General features: G+C 28.5%; 1 protein-coding gene across 3 annotated transcripts in view; it reads left to right on the forward strand.

The window, feature by feature from the left end:
• Positions 1-526: 526 nt before the first annotated feature.
• LOC142331473 (NPC intracellular cholesterol transporter 1 homolog 1b-like) overlaps positions 527-18,120 on the forward strand; it is a 91,384-nt gene continuing 73,790 nt past the window's right edge. For all 3 annotated transcript variants that reach the window (XM_075377411.1, XM_075377412.1, XM_075377413.1), the window contains exons 1-2: positions 527-606; positions 5,275-5,458. In XM_075377411.1, coding sequence (XP_075233526.1) covers positions 568-606; positions 5,275-5,458 — 223 coding nt within the window. In that variant the 5' untranslated portion in view covers positions 527-567. The remainder of the gene's footprint in view (positions 607-5,274; positions 5,459-18,120) is intronic.

Consider the following 18,120-nt stretch of genomic DNA (forward strand, 5'->3'; position numbering starts at 1 on the left):
TGATTAAAAAATTTTTTTTACTTAAACTTTCTTTTCCTTTTTTTTATTCATTATTTATTTTAAAATTTTATAATTTATTAAATGATCATTCAAATAAATTATTTTTTCAAGACATTTAAAAAAATTAAATTAACTAAAACCTATTGAAATTACTTATCCGTAATGATAACATCAAAGTTTTAGAATGAAATGTCACAGATTAGATAATTATGCTACTTATATCAGCTAGAATTATTGGAGATATTTTTTCACTTTTATTATTTCACTTTTTTCTGGCACAAATTTCATAGCACAGTAATTTAAAAATAAATAAATTTTACTTGTTCCTTTGAAAAGTTTTGGGTAGAATTACCAGCTTCAAAAATGATATTTTTTTGTTGTATTCAATAATACAATACATACTTATGATATAAGTTTACAGTTAATGAACAATCACACTGATAAATTTTGTTATCTAATATAACTATTCAAAAGAACTTATTTATTATCATGTACTTATAAATGATACACTTATAAAATTATACACCTTCAGTGTAGTAATGTAATAGTTATATATCTTATTTAAACATGTTTATCATTTATATTCTCACATTATTTTATATTTTGGTAAGAAAACATTTTACAATTAATCAAATATATATTTTAAATGTAATATAATAAATATATTTTGTACATATAATATGGAAACAGATAGCATATTTTTTTAATATTCTAAAATCTATGGTTTGCCTGTAGTCAACAGTTGACTTCCACTAGAGAAAGACTTTTTGTTTTTTTGATATTCTTACGTATAGTGAAATTATATCCTTGTATTTTCACACCAAGTAAAATTACCAGCCTACCAGAAGAATAATTACATCTATTGATTCTGTAATGAGACATTTTATTAAAACAGAAACTGCAGTAAATCATATTAATCTTAAACTCCGTTATCAACATAACTTCAAAGTTACTTAAATCTTGTTTATTTACTTTATTATACGAATTAAAAATTATATAAATATAGTTTCATAAAAGTTACATAATTGAACTAAATATTATTTAGCAAGATAAAGTTGTTTTACATTTATTTGCGAATATGACTTGAGTTTTATGTGTAAGTATGCACACAGGTTAGTAAAAACTTTTCCTGACTAATTAAAAGTTATCCTCTAAATAATACTATTAACAGAGGCTGTAATGAAAAACACGGATTAATATTTATCCATAAGTAAGATGTAGAGTGGTTTGATACTGTCATAGAGCCAATCTCTTTTAACCTCATCATACTAACTTGGTGATGCCACTTGGTGATATTTATAAATGAATCTAAATGAATTTTAATTGAGTTTTACTGTGTTTTTGTTATTAACAGTCAATAATATTAATTTTAAAACAAAAATGTTCGCAATAAACTGAACCAAGTTTTGTAATAAAAGTTTAATAACCTACTTTGTAATCTTTTCTCTAACTTTTATTCCTCTATTCTCACACTGACATCATCTGATATTACCCAGGTTATTTTTTTTAATTAGGTAAAAGATATTTAGAAAGTGTTGAAATAGTGCAATGGATTTGAACTGTGCTTAGTATAACAATGACTATTATATAATTCAAGAGTTACAGTGCGTGTGTGTGCGCGTGCGTGTATGTGCGTTTGCATGTGACATCAAGCCTTTTTTAATGTTTGTGAATAACAGAAATTAATGACAGTGTGAAAACCCTGCATCACTTGTCACTGAAGGTAGATGCAAAGATAAATGGAAATATTTTGAAAAATCAAAAATTTTAATTATAAAAATTGTTCAGTTTTTTGCTTATATTTAGTTTATATTTTTAAATTATTTCATGTTTCATAAAAACTAATTTTTTCATGATATATAAATCAAATGAAAAAAAATAATCTAGACTTGGATTTTATGGGATAAAGAATTAAAATTTTGATATATGGAAACTTTATAATTACCATATATCAAAATTTTAATTCTTTATTCCATAAAATCCAAGTCTAGATTATTTTTTTTCATTTGATTTATATATCATGAAAAAATTAGTTTTTATGAAACATGAAATAATTTTAAAATATAAACTAAATATAAGCAAAAAACTGAACAATTTTTATAATTAAAATTTTTTATGATTTTTCAAAATATTTCCATTTATCTTTGCATCTACCTTCAGTGACAAGTGATGCAGGGTTTTCACACTGTCATTAATTTCTGTTATTCACAAACATTAAAAAAGGCTTGATTAAAGTTTCTCATCTTTAAATATTTATATGAAATCTGAATAAATGAGTATGTACTACAGGAAAATGCACATTACTAAATTAAAGGTCTGGTGAATATATGTTACTCAAAACTGTTTTTATTGTTTTATTCTTCTGTTTTTATTTTTTTATCTGATTTATTCTTACTTTGTCTATGTTTTAAGGTATATAATTCTTTAATTCAGTTGACATAAATTATGTTTGTAATCTGCAAATAAAACTTGAAAAGATATGTATGCAGAGATTGACAGTGAATGAGTTCATTTAAGTCATACCTATTACAATATTTACCTCAACAATCATCAGTCTTTGTAGTTCACATGTATTCTAAAAGCAGCTAAACAGTATTGTAGTAGTTAGGTTGTGATTTCATTAACATCATTACAAAGTTCTGCAGATTTGAGGAAGTGAATGTAATTATATGTATAAATTAAATGTTTTTTGCACTGAATCAATCGACAAGATTAATTATTTGCAATATTTTTTTTTAAATTATTGTATGTGGGTTTCTCCAAGTAAAAATTCAGTCTAGGTACGCACTAGATCTTGTATGTTTAGGGAAACGGCCCAAAAGTCCAGTTTACATAGTCAAAATGAAAGCAAAGTATTATTCCATTGATTTTTATCATGTAGTACTTAATTGTATTCAATCATATAAATAAATCGAGATCAAAACATTAAGTAATTATTTTGTATGATTATTGTAATAAATACTTCAAAACTCTCATTTAGATGAAGTTATCACCAACTTACATAAAGTGTATTTGTTGGTATAATAGAATTTATGTTAGGCAGCAACAGATAATACAAGTGATTCAAAAAGGCTGTACCAGCTATATTTTATCGATCAATGTAGAATTTACAGAATCCACTTTATTAAATGTGATTTTTTTTTTATATTTAGCATTCTACAGTTAATACAAATTATAAATTACATAAAATGATTATTTATAAATTAAAATAGGATAAACAAACAATTAATAAAAAATAAAAATGTACCTAGATATGTGTTCTAATTTGATTTTCATTTTCATTCTATCCATTTCATTTTTACCGGTCTATTCTTCCTTGACCATACTTTGATTGTCTCCAGCGTTTCTTTTTTACTTTATTTTAGTTTTCATATTCAACCTGAAATCATTTCAAACATAGCATTTTTTAAGATATATCTTAGTACATAACTTTCTTTCCATTTGCATTCCTCTTTTAGTTTTTATCTAACTTTATTTCGAAACTTCTGCTTACATAATATCTAAGTACCTATACTGTTTTGGTTTTTAATTTACACTGATTTATTTTTTATTTATCTTCACTATTTTTGTTTGTAAAATTCATTTGCATGTTCTGACGCTGTTGTCTTTTAATTTTTAAATCATTTATTGGATATCATATCCTGTGGTTCATTTTCTAAATCATTACATCTAAAAATATAGAATTTATTTTTCTTACTACAATGCTGATTTTTTTCAACCTCTTTCAAAGCATTTAGATTAATTTCTTTATTAAAACTAATTTATTTTATTTCCAATTTATTAATCATTATATAAAAATCTAATGTGGATACCACATGACTTCCTTGTAAGCCTATTAAATTACATATACTTTGTTTCCTACACTTCATTTAAACTTATTTCATTTAAAAGTGAGACACGATCCTACAATTCTTTAATAAAGTGAACACTTACATAATTGCATTGTGGTGGACACACCACACTATCACATTTTTTTGTGGTATCTGTATCAGCATTTTATATTAATTTTTTTTTACGTTGCTTAAGTACTTATGTGGTGTAAGTGAGCACATGTCAGAGCCATAACCTTGCACACATCGATTCGAATCCGACTTCATATACATATATTTACTTCTTTTTTTTTAAATTTAAATATACTGATTTATTAATAATTACTTATTAACCCGTGATTATAAAAAAAATTTACAATAAATAATTATTCAATAAAAAAATTTAAAAAAAATTAGAAGTTATTAGTAAAATAAAATTTGAAGTACTTTAAAAAAATGTATAGATGTAATTTAATAGGCATTATTACATATGTGTATATGTAATATATTTGGTGAAACAGCTGATGGTTTAATATTAATTGAAAATTATAATTTATAATCATATTATTTTTGGATTTTTTAGTTTAATTTCTGTTTGATTTTGTTTAATTATCTGGAATTAAGTTAACTACAAAGTGACTGAAAAATAGACCCTCACAAGAACATATACACTGGGGCATGTATGCCTGATATTTAATAAATTGCAAAATACTCCTCTGATATTGTCAGACAGTATTCTTCCTAAGTCTGAGTTGATCATCATTTTGTTTATTTGCTTTTTGTTGCCAGTCATTTAGTCGCTCTTTGGTTTGATATAATTTTTTTTTGTGATAAATTTCTTCATGTTATCTTTCTTTTTCCTTTATGATTGTTTCTTTTTGATTATTCACCAAATAATTCAATAACAAAGACTAATATTTTACACCGTAAGGTAGAAATTTACATTTGTAGCCAGTATACAGGAGTTCACTAAATGGAATAGTTAAATTATTATTAACTTTTACTTATATGACACACCAGAAATCTGAAACTTTTGTTAATCAGCAACTCAAAGATATGAATAATATTCATCCAGTAATACAACTAATAAAGGGACTTTACTCTCCCCTAATATTTCATGTTGAATTAATAATTGTATAAATATCTGATAATAAAAATTAATATTTCTGCAATTTTGTAACTGTCCACTTTATTAAAGAACTGGAGAATCGTATTTTACTCTCAAATGAAATAAGTTTAAATTAAGTGCAACAAAAAATGTGTATATGTAGTGTATATGTGTATATGTGTAAAAATCATGTGGTGTCCACATCAGATTTTTTTACTTTCTGGTTACTTACTAACTGATGTTCTGATACTTTTTTTTATAAAATAAGGTGTCAAATTAAGATTTTTAATACCTACATTTTCTATGATAGCAATATGAATTTATCATAATCAGTAAAATTGTGTGTATTATTTACAGTTAAATGGAATAAGAGTGATTAAAGGAGACATAACATTTCACTGTGTCTCTTATGGACAATGTCATCAAACAGATGGTGGTTTATATCAAAATTGTGTATATAAAGGTCCACCAAAACAACTTGAAAATAATTCAATTGCATTGGATATTTTACGAAAAAGATGCCCACATTTATTAACAGAAGGTAAGTATAAGAAGCAAAAGATAAAAAAATTGGATTTTCTGTTTTAAATTTACTTTCATTATAAAGCAAGATTAGACACAATTCTAACCATGTATAAACCACCAACATTGTATTAATATATTCATTACTTGCTTATATAATATAAAATTTCTGACAATAGACAAATTATTCATAGTTGAGTACAAACAACTTTTAAAAGATGAACACTTACAATCTTTATCTCCTTTAAATGCAACATTTTTTACATTGGCCACTGCAAACAAAGTGGTTTACTTTATGTGAATAGATATAAACAACACACGTACATTTGTGATTTATACATAAAGATAATAATTCTATACCTAAAAACAAGGATCACCAATATTAATAGAAACCAAAATCTATTAATTTATGAAATGTATTTATCTGTTTATCTGTTCAATAAATTACTTAAATTACTAAAATCTGTGAGAATGTAAACAACGATCTTACAGTACAGAAAAGAATAGTCCAATTAAAACAATGATATTGGTAAATCAAAAACACTAAATCAATGCCAAAATAATATTAGAAGTATTAACGTTAACTAGTTGTTGCTTTATCAAATGTAATCTAAATAAATTAACATTTAAAAATGATATTAACCTTGATATTGTAAGTTAACACTTCGATAATGAATAAATTCTTTTGGCAGATTTTTTAGTATACACCATCGTACCTAACCATGCAAGATAATAGTTAATTTAAAAAAAAAAAAAAAGTAAGTCGCGATGCAATAATAATATACGGTTCCAATATATATGGAAAACTTAAATTTTTAACTGAAAACTTACATTGATAACTGCCATAAACCGCCGGGTTAGTCTTGTGATTAAATTCATCATAGCAAAATCAGCTGATTTTCGAAGTTTCATTTGAATGCCAGACTGTGAATACCGGTGGTTTTTGATAGTTGAGTTTCAATTAACCACATGTCTCAGGAGTGGTCGGCCTGAGTCTGTTCAAGCCTACACATTTACCGTTAGATTTACATTTACATGCCATACTGCGAACAAATTTCTTGACATCTCTGCCAAGTACTGTTGATATCATGTCACTGTGCCGTTACTCTGTAACCTGGTATTACTTAAAATAAATAATAATGTAAAAGGGGAAAGCTATATTAAAGGGGAATATACATTGATCGTGTCAAAAATAAGGAATCAGGAGTTTTTTGCAAATATTTATGTTTTAGGGTCTAACTAGTTTTCATCTAGATTAATCATAAATGTATATTTATCAATAGTAAACTTCAAATATTGACAAATATACAAAAACATAGATCTATTGAACTTATTTATTTTTACGATTAAACTTAAAAAATTAAATTTATTGAACCCAATAACATAGATTATTTTTTTTTGTCTTCAGTCATTTGACTGGTTTGATGCAGCTCTCCAAGATTCCCTATCTAGTGCTAGTCGTTTCATTTCAGTATACTCTCTACATCCTACATTCCTAACAATTTGTTTTACATATTCCAAACGTGGCCAGCCTACATAATTTTTCCCTTCTACCTGTCCTTCCAATATTAAAGCGACTATTCCAGGATGCCTTAGTATGTGGCCTATAAGTCTGTCTCTTCTTATAACTATATTTTTCCAAATGCTTCTTTCTTCATCTATTTGCCGCAATACCTCTTCATTTGTCACTTTATCCACCCATCTGATTCTTAACATTCTCCTATAGCACCACATTTCAAAAGCTTCGAATCTTTTCTTCTCAGATACTCTGATTGTCCAAGTTTCTCTTCCACATAAAGCGACACTCCAAACATACACTTTCAAAAATCTTTTCCTGACATTTAAATTAATTTTTGATATAAACAAATTATATTTCTTACTGAAGGCTCGTTTAGCTTGTGCTATTCGGCATTTTATATCGCTCCTGCTTCGTCCATCTTTAGTAATTCTACTTCCCAAATAACAAAATTCTTCTACCTCCATAATCTTTTCTCCTCCTATTTTCACATTCAGTGGTCCATCTTTGTTATTTCTACTACATTTCATTACTTTTGTTTTGTTCTTGTTTATTTTCATGCGATAGTTCTTGCGTAGGACTTCATCTATGCCGTTCATTGTTTCTTCTAAATCCTTTTTACTCTCGGCTAGAATTACTATATCATCAGCAAATCGTAGCATCTTTATCTTTTCACCTTGTACTGTTACTCCGAATCTAAATTGTTCTTTAACATCATTAACTGCTAGTTCCATGTAGAGATTAAAAAGTAACGGAGATAGGGAACATCCTTGTCGGACTCCCTTTCTTATTACGGCTTCTTTCTTATGTTCTTCAATTGTTACTGTTGCTGTTTGGTTCCTGTACATGTTAGCAATTTTTTTTGTGCATGTATTTGAACCCTAATTTTTTTAAAATGCTGAACATTTCATTCCAGTCTACGTTATCGAATTTCTTTTTTTAGTTCTATAAACGCCAAGTATGTTGGTTTGTTTTTCTTTAATCTTCCTTCTACTATTAATCTGAGGCCTAAAATTGCTTCCCTTGTCCCTATACTTTTCCTGAAACCAAATTGGTCTTCTCCTAGCACTTCTTCCACTCTCCTCAATTCTTCTGTATAGAATTCTAGTAAGATTTTTGATGCATGACTAGTTAAACTAATTGTTCCGTATTCTTCACATTTATCTGCCCTTGCTTTCTTTGGTATCATGACTATAACACTTTTTTTGAAGTCTGACGGAAATTCCCCTTTTTCATAAATATTACACACCAATTTGTATAATCTATCCATCGCTTCCTCACCTGCACTGCGCAATAATTCTACAGGTATTCCGTCTATTCCAGGAGCCTTTCTGCCATTTAAATCTTTTAATGCTCTCTTAAATTCAGATCTCAGTATTGTTTCTCCCATTTCATCCTCCTCAATTTCCTCTTCTTCCTCTATAACACCATTTTCTAATTCATTTCCTCTGTATAACTCTTCAATATATTCCACCCATCTATCGACTTTACCTTTCGTATTATATATTGGTGTATCATCTTTGTTTAACACATTATTAGATTTTAATTTATGTACCCCAAAATTTTCCTTAACTTTCCTGTATGCTCTGTTTATTTTACAATGTTCATTTCTCTGTCCACTTCTGAACACTTTTCTTTAATCCACTCTTCTTTCGCCAGTTTGCACTTCCTGTTTATAGCATTTCTTAATTGCCAATAGTTCCTTTTACTTTCTTCATCACTAGCATTCTTATATTTTCTACGTTCATCCATCAGCTGCAACATATCGTCTGAAACCCAAGTTTTTCTACCAGTTCTCTTTATTCTGCCTAAGTTTGCTGCTGCTGATTTAAGAATTTCCTTTTTAACATTCTCCCATTCTTCTTCTACATTTTCTACCTTATCTTTTTTACTCAGACCTCTTGCGATGTCCTCCTCAAAAAACTTCTTTACCTCCTATTCCTCAAGCTTTTCTAAATTCCACCGATTCATCTGACACCTTTTCTTCAGGTTTTTAAACCCCAATCTACATTTCATTATCACCAAATTATGGTCGCTATCAATGTCTGCTCCAGGGTAAGTTTTGCAGTCAACGAGTTGATTTCTAAATCTTTGCTTAACCATGATATAATCTATCCGATACCTTGCAGTATCGCCTGGCTTTTTCCAAGTGTATATTCTTCTATTATGATTTTTAAATTGGGTGTTGGCAATTACTAAATTATACTTCGTGCAAAAAGTCGGTCCCCTCTTTCATTCCTTTTGCCCAGCCCGTATTTACCCACTATATTTCCTTCCTTGCCTTTTCCAATCCTTGCATTCCAATCTCCAACTATTATTAAATTTTCATCTCCTTTTACATGTTTAATTGCTTCATCAATCTCTTCGTATACACACTCTACCTCATCATCATGGGCGCTTGTAGGCATATAGACGTTAACAATCGTCGGTTTAGGTTTTGATTTTATCCTTATTACAATGACTATCGTTATGCATCTTGAAATATACCACTCTCCTCCCTATCTTCTTGTTCATCACGAAACCTACTCCTGCCTGCCCATTATTTGACGCTGAGTTAATTACTTTAAAGTCACCTGGCAAAAAGTCGCCTTCCTCTTCCCACTGAACCTCACTAATTCCTACTATATCCACGTTTACCCTATCCATTTCCTTTTTAAATTTTCTAGCCTACCAACCTTTTTAAGCTTCTAACATTCCACACTCCGACTCGTAGAATGTTATTTTTTAATTTTCTGGTGACCCCTTCCTTAGTAGTCCCCACCCGGAGATCCGAACGGGGGACTAGTTTACCTCCGGAAAATTTTACCAAGGAAGGCGCCTCCATTATTGCTATGTGAAAATGCAGAGAGCCACATTTTCTTGGAAAAAAAAACAGCTGTAGTTTTTCATTGCTTTCAGCTGCGCAGTACTCAGAGGACTGAGTGATGTTGATATGGCCGTTAGTACTCACGCCCCTAACAACTGCTGAAAGAGCTGCTGCCCTCTTTCAGGAATCATTCCTTAGTCTGGCTCTCAACAGATACCTCTTCGATGTGGTTGCACCTTCGGTCCAGCTACTCTGTATCCCTGAGCACTCAAGCCTCCTCACCAACGGCAAGGTCTCATGATTCATAGAGGAGGCTAGATTATAAATAAAAATAAAAACAAAGAAAAAATGTAGAAATGTTGAGATTTTATTTATATACTGAAATAAATAAAAAAACTGGCATTTCACAATTTACTTTAGTCTTAAATGTATATTTATCAGTAGTAAACTTCAAATAACGACAAATATACAAAGACATAGATCTACTGAACTTACTTATTTATTTTTACGATTAAACTTAAAAAATTTAATTTATTTAAACCAATAACCTAGATTAAAAATAAAAAAAAAACAAAGAAAAAATGTAGAAATGTTGAGATTTTATTTATATACTGAAATAAATAAAAAAACTGGCATTTCACAATTTACTTTAGTCTTAAATGTATATTTATCAATAATAAACTTCAAATATTGACAAATATACAAAGACATAGATCTACTGAACTTATTTATTTATTTTTACGATTAAACTTAAAAAATGTAATCTATTGAAACCAATAACCTGGATTAAAAATAAAAATAAAAACAAAGAAAAAATGTAGAAATGTTGAGATTTTATTTATATACTGAAATAAATAAAAAAACTGGCATTTCACAATTTACTTTAGTCTTAAATGTATATTTATCAATATTAAACTTCAAATATTGACAAATATACAAAGACCTACTGAACTTATTTAAACTTAAAAAATTAAATTTATTGAACCCAATAACATAGATTTTTTTTTTTGTCTTCAGTCATTTGACTGGTTTGATGCAGCTCTCCAAGATTCCCTATCTAATGCTAGTCATTTCATTTCAGTGTACCTCCTACATCCTACATTCCTAACAATTTGTTCTACATATTGCAAATGTGGCCTGCCTATACAATTTTTTCCTTCTACCTGTCCTTCCAATATTAAAGCGAATATTCCAGGATGCCTTAGTATGTTGCCTATAAGTCTGTCTCTTCTTTTAACTATATTTTTCCAAATGCTTCTTTCTTCATCTATTTGCCGCAATACCTCTTCATTTGTCACTTTATCCACCCATCTGATTTTTAATGAAATGTTAAGAGTTACGTACAATAAATAATTTTTTTGAGAACTTTAAAAAACAACAATCAAATTTTGCCATCAATTATAATATTTAATTAAAATTGACCTTAAAAATAAATATCAAAATCAATTTATGAGCTTGGAAAATAAAACACAAAAGACATAGCCTAGTGATAAAAAGCCTTTAAAATTTAAATGCCTTTTTAATTATTATTACTATTGCTATATGTCTTGACATATCGTTGTAATAAAAAAAAAAAAAAAAATACCAGTTAACTCTTAACTATTAGCATAAACCGTAATATTTTTCTCATCTGTTTTACATTTATTTATCTAAATTAAAAAGCGCTGTATGCAGAAATAATATGTGCAAATACAGAAAAACATTTTTAAAAATACAAGCACATTACTTACATAACACAAACTTCCTCTTAGGAAATCCCTGTGTAGACCTAATTATTTTCAATATTATTAAAATAAACTTAATTATTGAATTACTGATACTTCCACCTTATCCGTGGAAAATAAATAAATAAATAAAAAACTATTTACCACTTGCTTCTTTTCAGTAAATGAAATTACTATGACAACGTATAATTTATAAACAATGAATGTTCTTTAATTTAAAGTTATGGGAATTTTATTTTTATAAATTACATAAAACATTATTAAAATGTTTTTATCATAATTAAAAATTACTTCAACTTTTCTTTGTTTAAAATCAGTAGTACTGAAAGGATATCAAACCGTAGATGATTACATCTGACAAAATTTGCACCTGACACTGAAATTTAGTTGTGGTGGCAAACAAAGATAAAAAAAGGTTAAAACACACTCCTATGAGAAAACTCGCACATTATAATGATATACACTAATATAAATAATTCGCCTTCATTATGGGTGCTATAACTTTATCAATGAGTTTGAAGCTTAATAATATGTTTCATAAAAACGGAAAAAAATATAATATTCTTATTTAAATTCCTAATCGATCTTTAGTAATTTTATTTCGAAAAATTCTCGAAATATTTCTCCTCTTTAATTACTGAATGACTTATCTTTATCCTTTGTTCTTATATACAATTTGGCTTAGAGTTAACTTTCTTCCGATTATCACCCATTATTCACATAATAGTTATTTCTATCAGAAATGAGTAATTTATAATAATAAAAAATAAATAATAAATAAAAATAAATTAAATATATAATAATAAATAATAATAAAAAAATTACAAAAATTTGTTACTACTATGTCATTTTGATAAACTGAAATTTTTTTTTGTTTCACAACTAGTACATTTACAATCGGGTCCTGAAGTGGAACCAGTATATATGTTGTTTGATAATAGGCACATAATAAGAGGTCCTTGCGAACTCCTGTAATAATTCAACCCTAAGTTATCAGTAAGCAATAATCTTAAAGTTCATCAGAAAAAATATTTTTGTTAACAGTTCATAGAACATAAAAACCAACAATTAACAAACAAATAGTCAATTAAAAGAATCTGATGAAGTTACCATATATGACTTCCTTGTACGCATATTAAATTACATATACACATTTTTTTTTAAAATGAAAAGTACATAAATCCTATTTCATTAATAACTTCTGATATTTTTTGCATTTTTTTTTTCTTGTTACAGAATTATTATTTATCGTAAAATGTTTTTTTTACAATGAGACGTTAATCAATATATTTAAATAAAAAAAAAAAATTAAAAAAAAGGTAATTAAGTTGGATTCGAACCGATGTGCCTTCCCCTTGTACGATCAAAATATTTCATTAATTAAAATCTTATTTGGCTATAATTCTGGAACCAATAAAAATAAGTACCACTTATGCATCAGGTGAAAAGCTCTCTACGAGGGGCTTATTACTGCAGTTAAGTAAAAGTCAAAAATTCATATTGTTTTGGATTTTTGGCTTTTTGGACATTTTTGGTTCGGTCAACTTCAATCAAAAGGGCAGGTGCAGAACTAGGTGTTACATCACTCCTAAATTCAAAATTTCAATATCCTACGGCTAATCGTTTTTGAGTTATGCTTACATACGCTTACATACGCACGTACGTACAGACGTCTTGCCGAAACTAGTCAAAATGAATTCAAGGATGGACAAAATGGATATTTCCGTTAAAATCTGAAAACAGAGGAAGTTAAAAAACAAGCAATCGAGCTAGTCGAACAAAGAACAAAACAAATTTAAAAAAAAGCAAAAGCAAAATGAAAGCAAAAGTGAGCAAAAATAAAATTACTAGATCTTACAATAGTAACTGTAAACTCTCATTTAGCAGCCGTTAAGTCAAGCACTCGGAGACGTTTCAATCTTCTGACATCCCCACTGTTATCAAGCAGATTGATCGGCAAGTGGTTGACATGATTTTGTAAACGTTGTTGGTATTTAACACTGTGCTGTCTGACAACATCACGAACCGTCGGAAGCAATACATATTCGTGAATCTAATATCATTACGTGTAAATCATGGCGCCTCTGCAATTGATCTCGTTACTTTGTAAGCGTTGTATGATTTTTTCCTGTCTAGCCTCCGGAACCGCAGTAAGGTATTACTTGAAACGATGAATGAGGGTAATATGTATGAATGTAGTAAATGAGGTGTAGTCTTGTAGTCTCAGGTCAACCATTCCTGAGATGTGTGGTTAATTGAAAACCAACCATCAAAGAACACCGGTATCCACGATATAATATTCGAATCCGTATAAAAGTAATTGCCTTAAGTATGATTTTGAACCTTACAACTCTCGACTTCGAAATCGGACGATTTGGGATGACGAGTTCACCAATAAACCCTATGGGGCGTTGTATGATATCTACGTTACTATTTGCGCCCCAACCCCCCAATAAAAAATGAAAAGTTTTTTCATTTTCGTAATATAAAAACCTGAACGAAGAATGATTATCGTTATCGAAGATAATTTACAGTAACTTTCACAAGAAAATGATTGGTGAACTTATGTTATGAACAGCAGTCAGCAATAATTTTAGTTACTAGGACAATATTGTAAAGGGGTTGCTTCTTTCTCGGCAGCTGTTATGCTAAATGAAGTTTTTATGCAATAACCACTTCGTCCTCGTCATATTAACGATAACTTGTAATTAATTACTCATTTTATATAAATCAGCTTATTAAAATGCCACTTAGTCTAATTAAAAAGAAGAAAAATTACCTAAAAAAAAACTAAAAATACATGTAATATGAAAAATGGGAAATAATTGGAAAATTGGTTAACTGAACAAGTGAAATAAATTCCCCACAATTTTTATCACGGTTAACTGAATTTATAAACTTCATCCGCAAACATAAATCGGGCAATTTTATGTTAGTATACTACTATTTTATAAATAGAGACGAAAAATGCAACTACTTATCTTATGTTTTTATAAAAAATAGTATTAATATTCTTTATAAAAAATACGATTTTTTTTAAATTCATCAAAACAAATGTTTTTAGTCAGAATAGTACAGTACAATTTTGTACCGCTCGTACAATTTTCAAAAAAATCACATTCCTTTCAAGTACACGTAGCTCAGTCTCATTCAATAATTTGATCAAAATAACATAATACAATTTTACTTATAGCGTAATAAGAAAATGTGTAGATTTCTTATTCATCTTATTAAAATAAATACCAATATTATAATTTAAAAATTTAACAAATCTAACTAGATCCCCAGTCCAAAAAAAACACAAACTGGGCTATGAAGATGGGAAAAAGTAATTGATATGCAGGTTAATAAATAAGTGGTACTATAGAATTTTCTTGACGCGTTTAATACGAACTTAAAATCCTACTACGTTAAAAATTAGTCGAAAAACTGTCTGTACGTTTTACTTCAATTTAATTTCCGTTGATGATAACAGTTTTCTATAACGAAATTAAATTTCAAACGTTAACAAAAAAACCGATTGGAGAATAATAAATAGCAACTTGCAATTGTCTATCATAATTAAAAAGGGAATTTTTAAGCTTTAAACTCATCGGAAAAGATATACTACGAGTAATGTAAACGAAAATAATAGTACAATATTAAATGTTTAAAAAATTGTTAACTAAAATAGATATTTTGATATAAAAAACAATAACTTCTTAAAGGGATTAAATTTAATTTTATGCCGAAAACTTGAAATACTGTAAAGATTAATGAATTACATTATTTTTATAAATTCCCAATTTCTTTATGATTTAGAAGATCTAAATAGAGTTGATAATAAATACGGTGTTGCGTCAAGGAAATAAATATTAAAAATAAATATATTTATCGTAATTATACGAGCCAAGATCAAAATACCAACTATAAATCAATAACTTATGTCAAATTGTGGACATAAGAGCATATCTACATTATCGAAATTATGTAACTGCGTAGAAAGTTTATAATAAATTTGATCGGGAAGTAAAAATATGTCAGGTAGGTAGTTATTGTTGTTTGACTGACAATGGAACGTCCTCTTTAACCGCAGGTCGTCAACCGCGTGAACAGCAGGCCATGGAGTTTAAAGGACGGGCGGTCGGAAGGCAGAGAGACTTGCTGTGTATGCAGACACGGTGATTACACGGACTGGAACTAAACGACTGAATATCTCTATACGTTACAATATATATATTGTAACAATTCCAATATAACAATATATATATATATAATATCGTGTAGATGGACGTACGAAACGCAGTTTAGTAATATACTGGTAGTGGATAATGGATAGAACTGTTGTAATCATATAGATAATATACAACTGGTATAACTAAACGGTCATGGAAATAAAACGACACAACACTTTTAAACGATCCACGCAATTTTTGTTAACTTTACAAGACCTCAATTGGAATTGTAACAAAAAATTAAATAATAAAGAAAAATAAATTATTTAAAGTGCTACAAGTAACTAAAATTACTTACAACAAAAAATCGCTCTCGATTAACACTAAAATTAGACATTACATAACTGTGGTTAAACCAGTAATTACTTACGCGAGCGAGACTTTATTTAGATTAAATCAGAAAAATAGGACCGAACCTTTGCCTAAAGTTGAACGCAGGATTCTTAGAACCTGCATAAACAAAAAATATAAACACGAAAATCAGTACAGATTATTGCCTAATAAATTTGTGTACGAAAACTTGGAATCCTTAATTGATACTATGAAAAAGAAGCGAATTTCTTTCTGTGCACACTTGTTAAGATTACCGCAGGATAGGATTACTAAGAGAATTATTGATTAATTTTGGGCTTTAAAAAATTCGCCATTATGGATCAAAGAAATTAATGAAGACATGCAAAAATTAAATTTGACTTACGAAGATTTACTTAATAAATCCGAAAAATTAAAATTTTTTATTAAAGATCCGAATACCAACTTTAAAGTAAGAACTTTTAATTATACAAAAAGGGTTTATTAAGAAGAGGATCGTAAAGCAAGATCATTACGAATGACTAAATATTGGGAGAAAGTAAAAGCTAAGAACTTAAAGGCCAAAAGATCGGCAAAAAAGACTTGAATTATTCTGACTAAAGTGGTCCTTTGCGGCCTTAAAAGTAAAAAAAAAAAATAAAAAAAAAACACAATTAAAAGTAACGCTCTTAACCGCTTTATTCGACGTATAAAATAAGCGTTTACACACACATAGTGTAAACGCTTAAAGTACACGTAAAACGTTGTATGTAGTTTTTATATCAAACCTTATTTGACTAAAAGCATTATGCTGTAAATCCTTTACCGTATTCTGCAATTACAACAATAACCAGATTAAAAAACCAAACGGTGAAGGTCATAATTATTTCATTTACGTACCAATAAATGAAAGGATACACAAAATTATCCGAGCATATATATATATATTAATGTTAAAAAAATAACGAAACAAAATAATATAACTTATTTTTATTGGAGCAAACAATTTACCTTGAAATGTTAAAAATCATGTAAATGACATCGATAAGTAAAAATTGGAAGATTGATCTTGCTTGCAGAGAACCTAGATTCTTTTTAGGTATTGACTGTTAATTATAAAACACAGTTACCATTCGTCCGACGCAACATTGCCAAAACTTCAGGCAATACAGAAGCGACTGAAGGAGGAATTACATATATGGAATCTGGAAACTACGTATCTTCTTCTTTTTCCTGTTTAGTCTCCAGTAATTACCTTTCAGATAGATATTACTTCAGAGGATTAATGAGGATGATATGTACGAGTGTAAATGAAGTGTACAGTCTCAGTTCGACCATTCCTGAGATGTGTAGTTGATTGAAACGCAATCACCAAAGAACACCGGTATCCACGATCTAGTATTCAAATCCGTATAAACATAACTGCCTTTACTAAGACTTGAACGCTGGAACTCTTGGCTTCCAAATCAGCTGATTTGGGAAGACGTATTCACCAATACACCAACCCGGTGGGTTGGGAATTACGTATCTCGCAAGCCTGATCTTTACCCTCTCTACAGGCATTCAACTCCAAAAAATATAGCAGTATAACAATTATATTAAAATTTCCCCAAACAGATCATTCGTGCGTAAGTTTTTATCACTTAATCTTTAGTTACACCAAAACCTTCAGTTTTATGGAATCTTTTGCAACTTTTTTTAAAACTATTGTGATTTCTGTAGTAATAATTATTATCTATAGTAATAATTAATTACTTCTGGGATAGTGGGACGGTTTTAAAAGAAGCAAACAGCGACTGATATAATAAACACAACTGAAATTTCTAAAGGTGTAAATTAGAACCTAACTCCTAAACCGATGGTAGAGTTAATAAAATTAAATTTTATTTTTCATTTAATATATTTTGTAACATGATAATTTCTATGATCAGTGTGCGAAGTACTACGATTTACGTTTTCAAGTAAGTTAATTTATTTATTTTAAGCGAAGTGTTTCACTAAAAAAAAAAAAACGTTTTCCGTGATTGGCGGAAAAATAGATACAAATTTTAGATAAGTGTCTCGCTCAATATGTTTAATGCTATTAAGCAGTCGTACTTACCTGAATTTGAAAAAAAATATAACACAATA

The sequence above is a fragment of the Lycorma delicatula genome, chromosome 10 (genome assembly GCF_047948215.1).
Source record: "Lycorma delicatula isolate Av1 chromosome 10, ASM4794821v1, whole genome shotgun sequence".
Classification (NCBI taxonomy): Eukaryota; Metazoa; Arthropoda; class Insecta; order Hemiptera; family Fulgoridae; genus Lycorma; species Lycorma delicatula.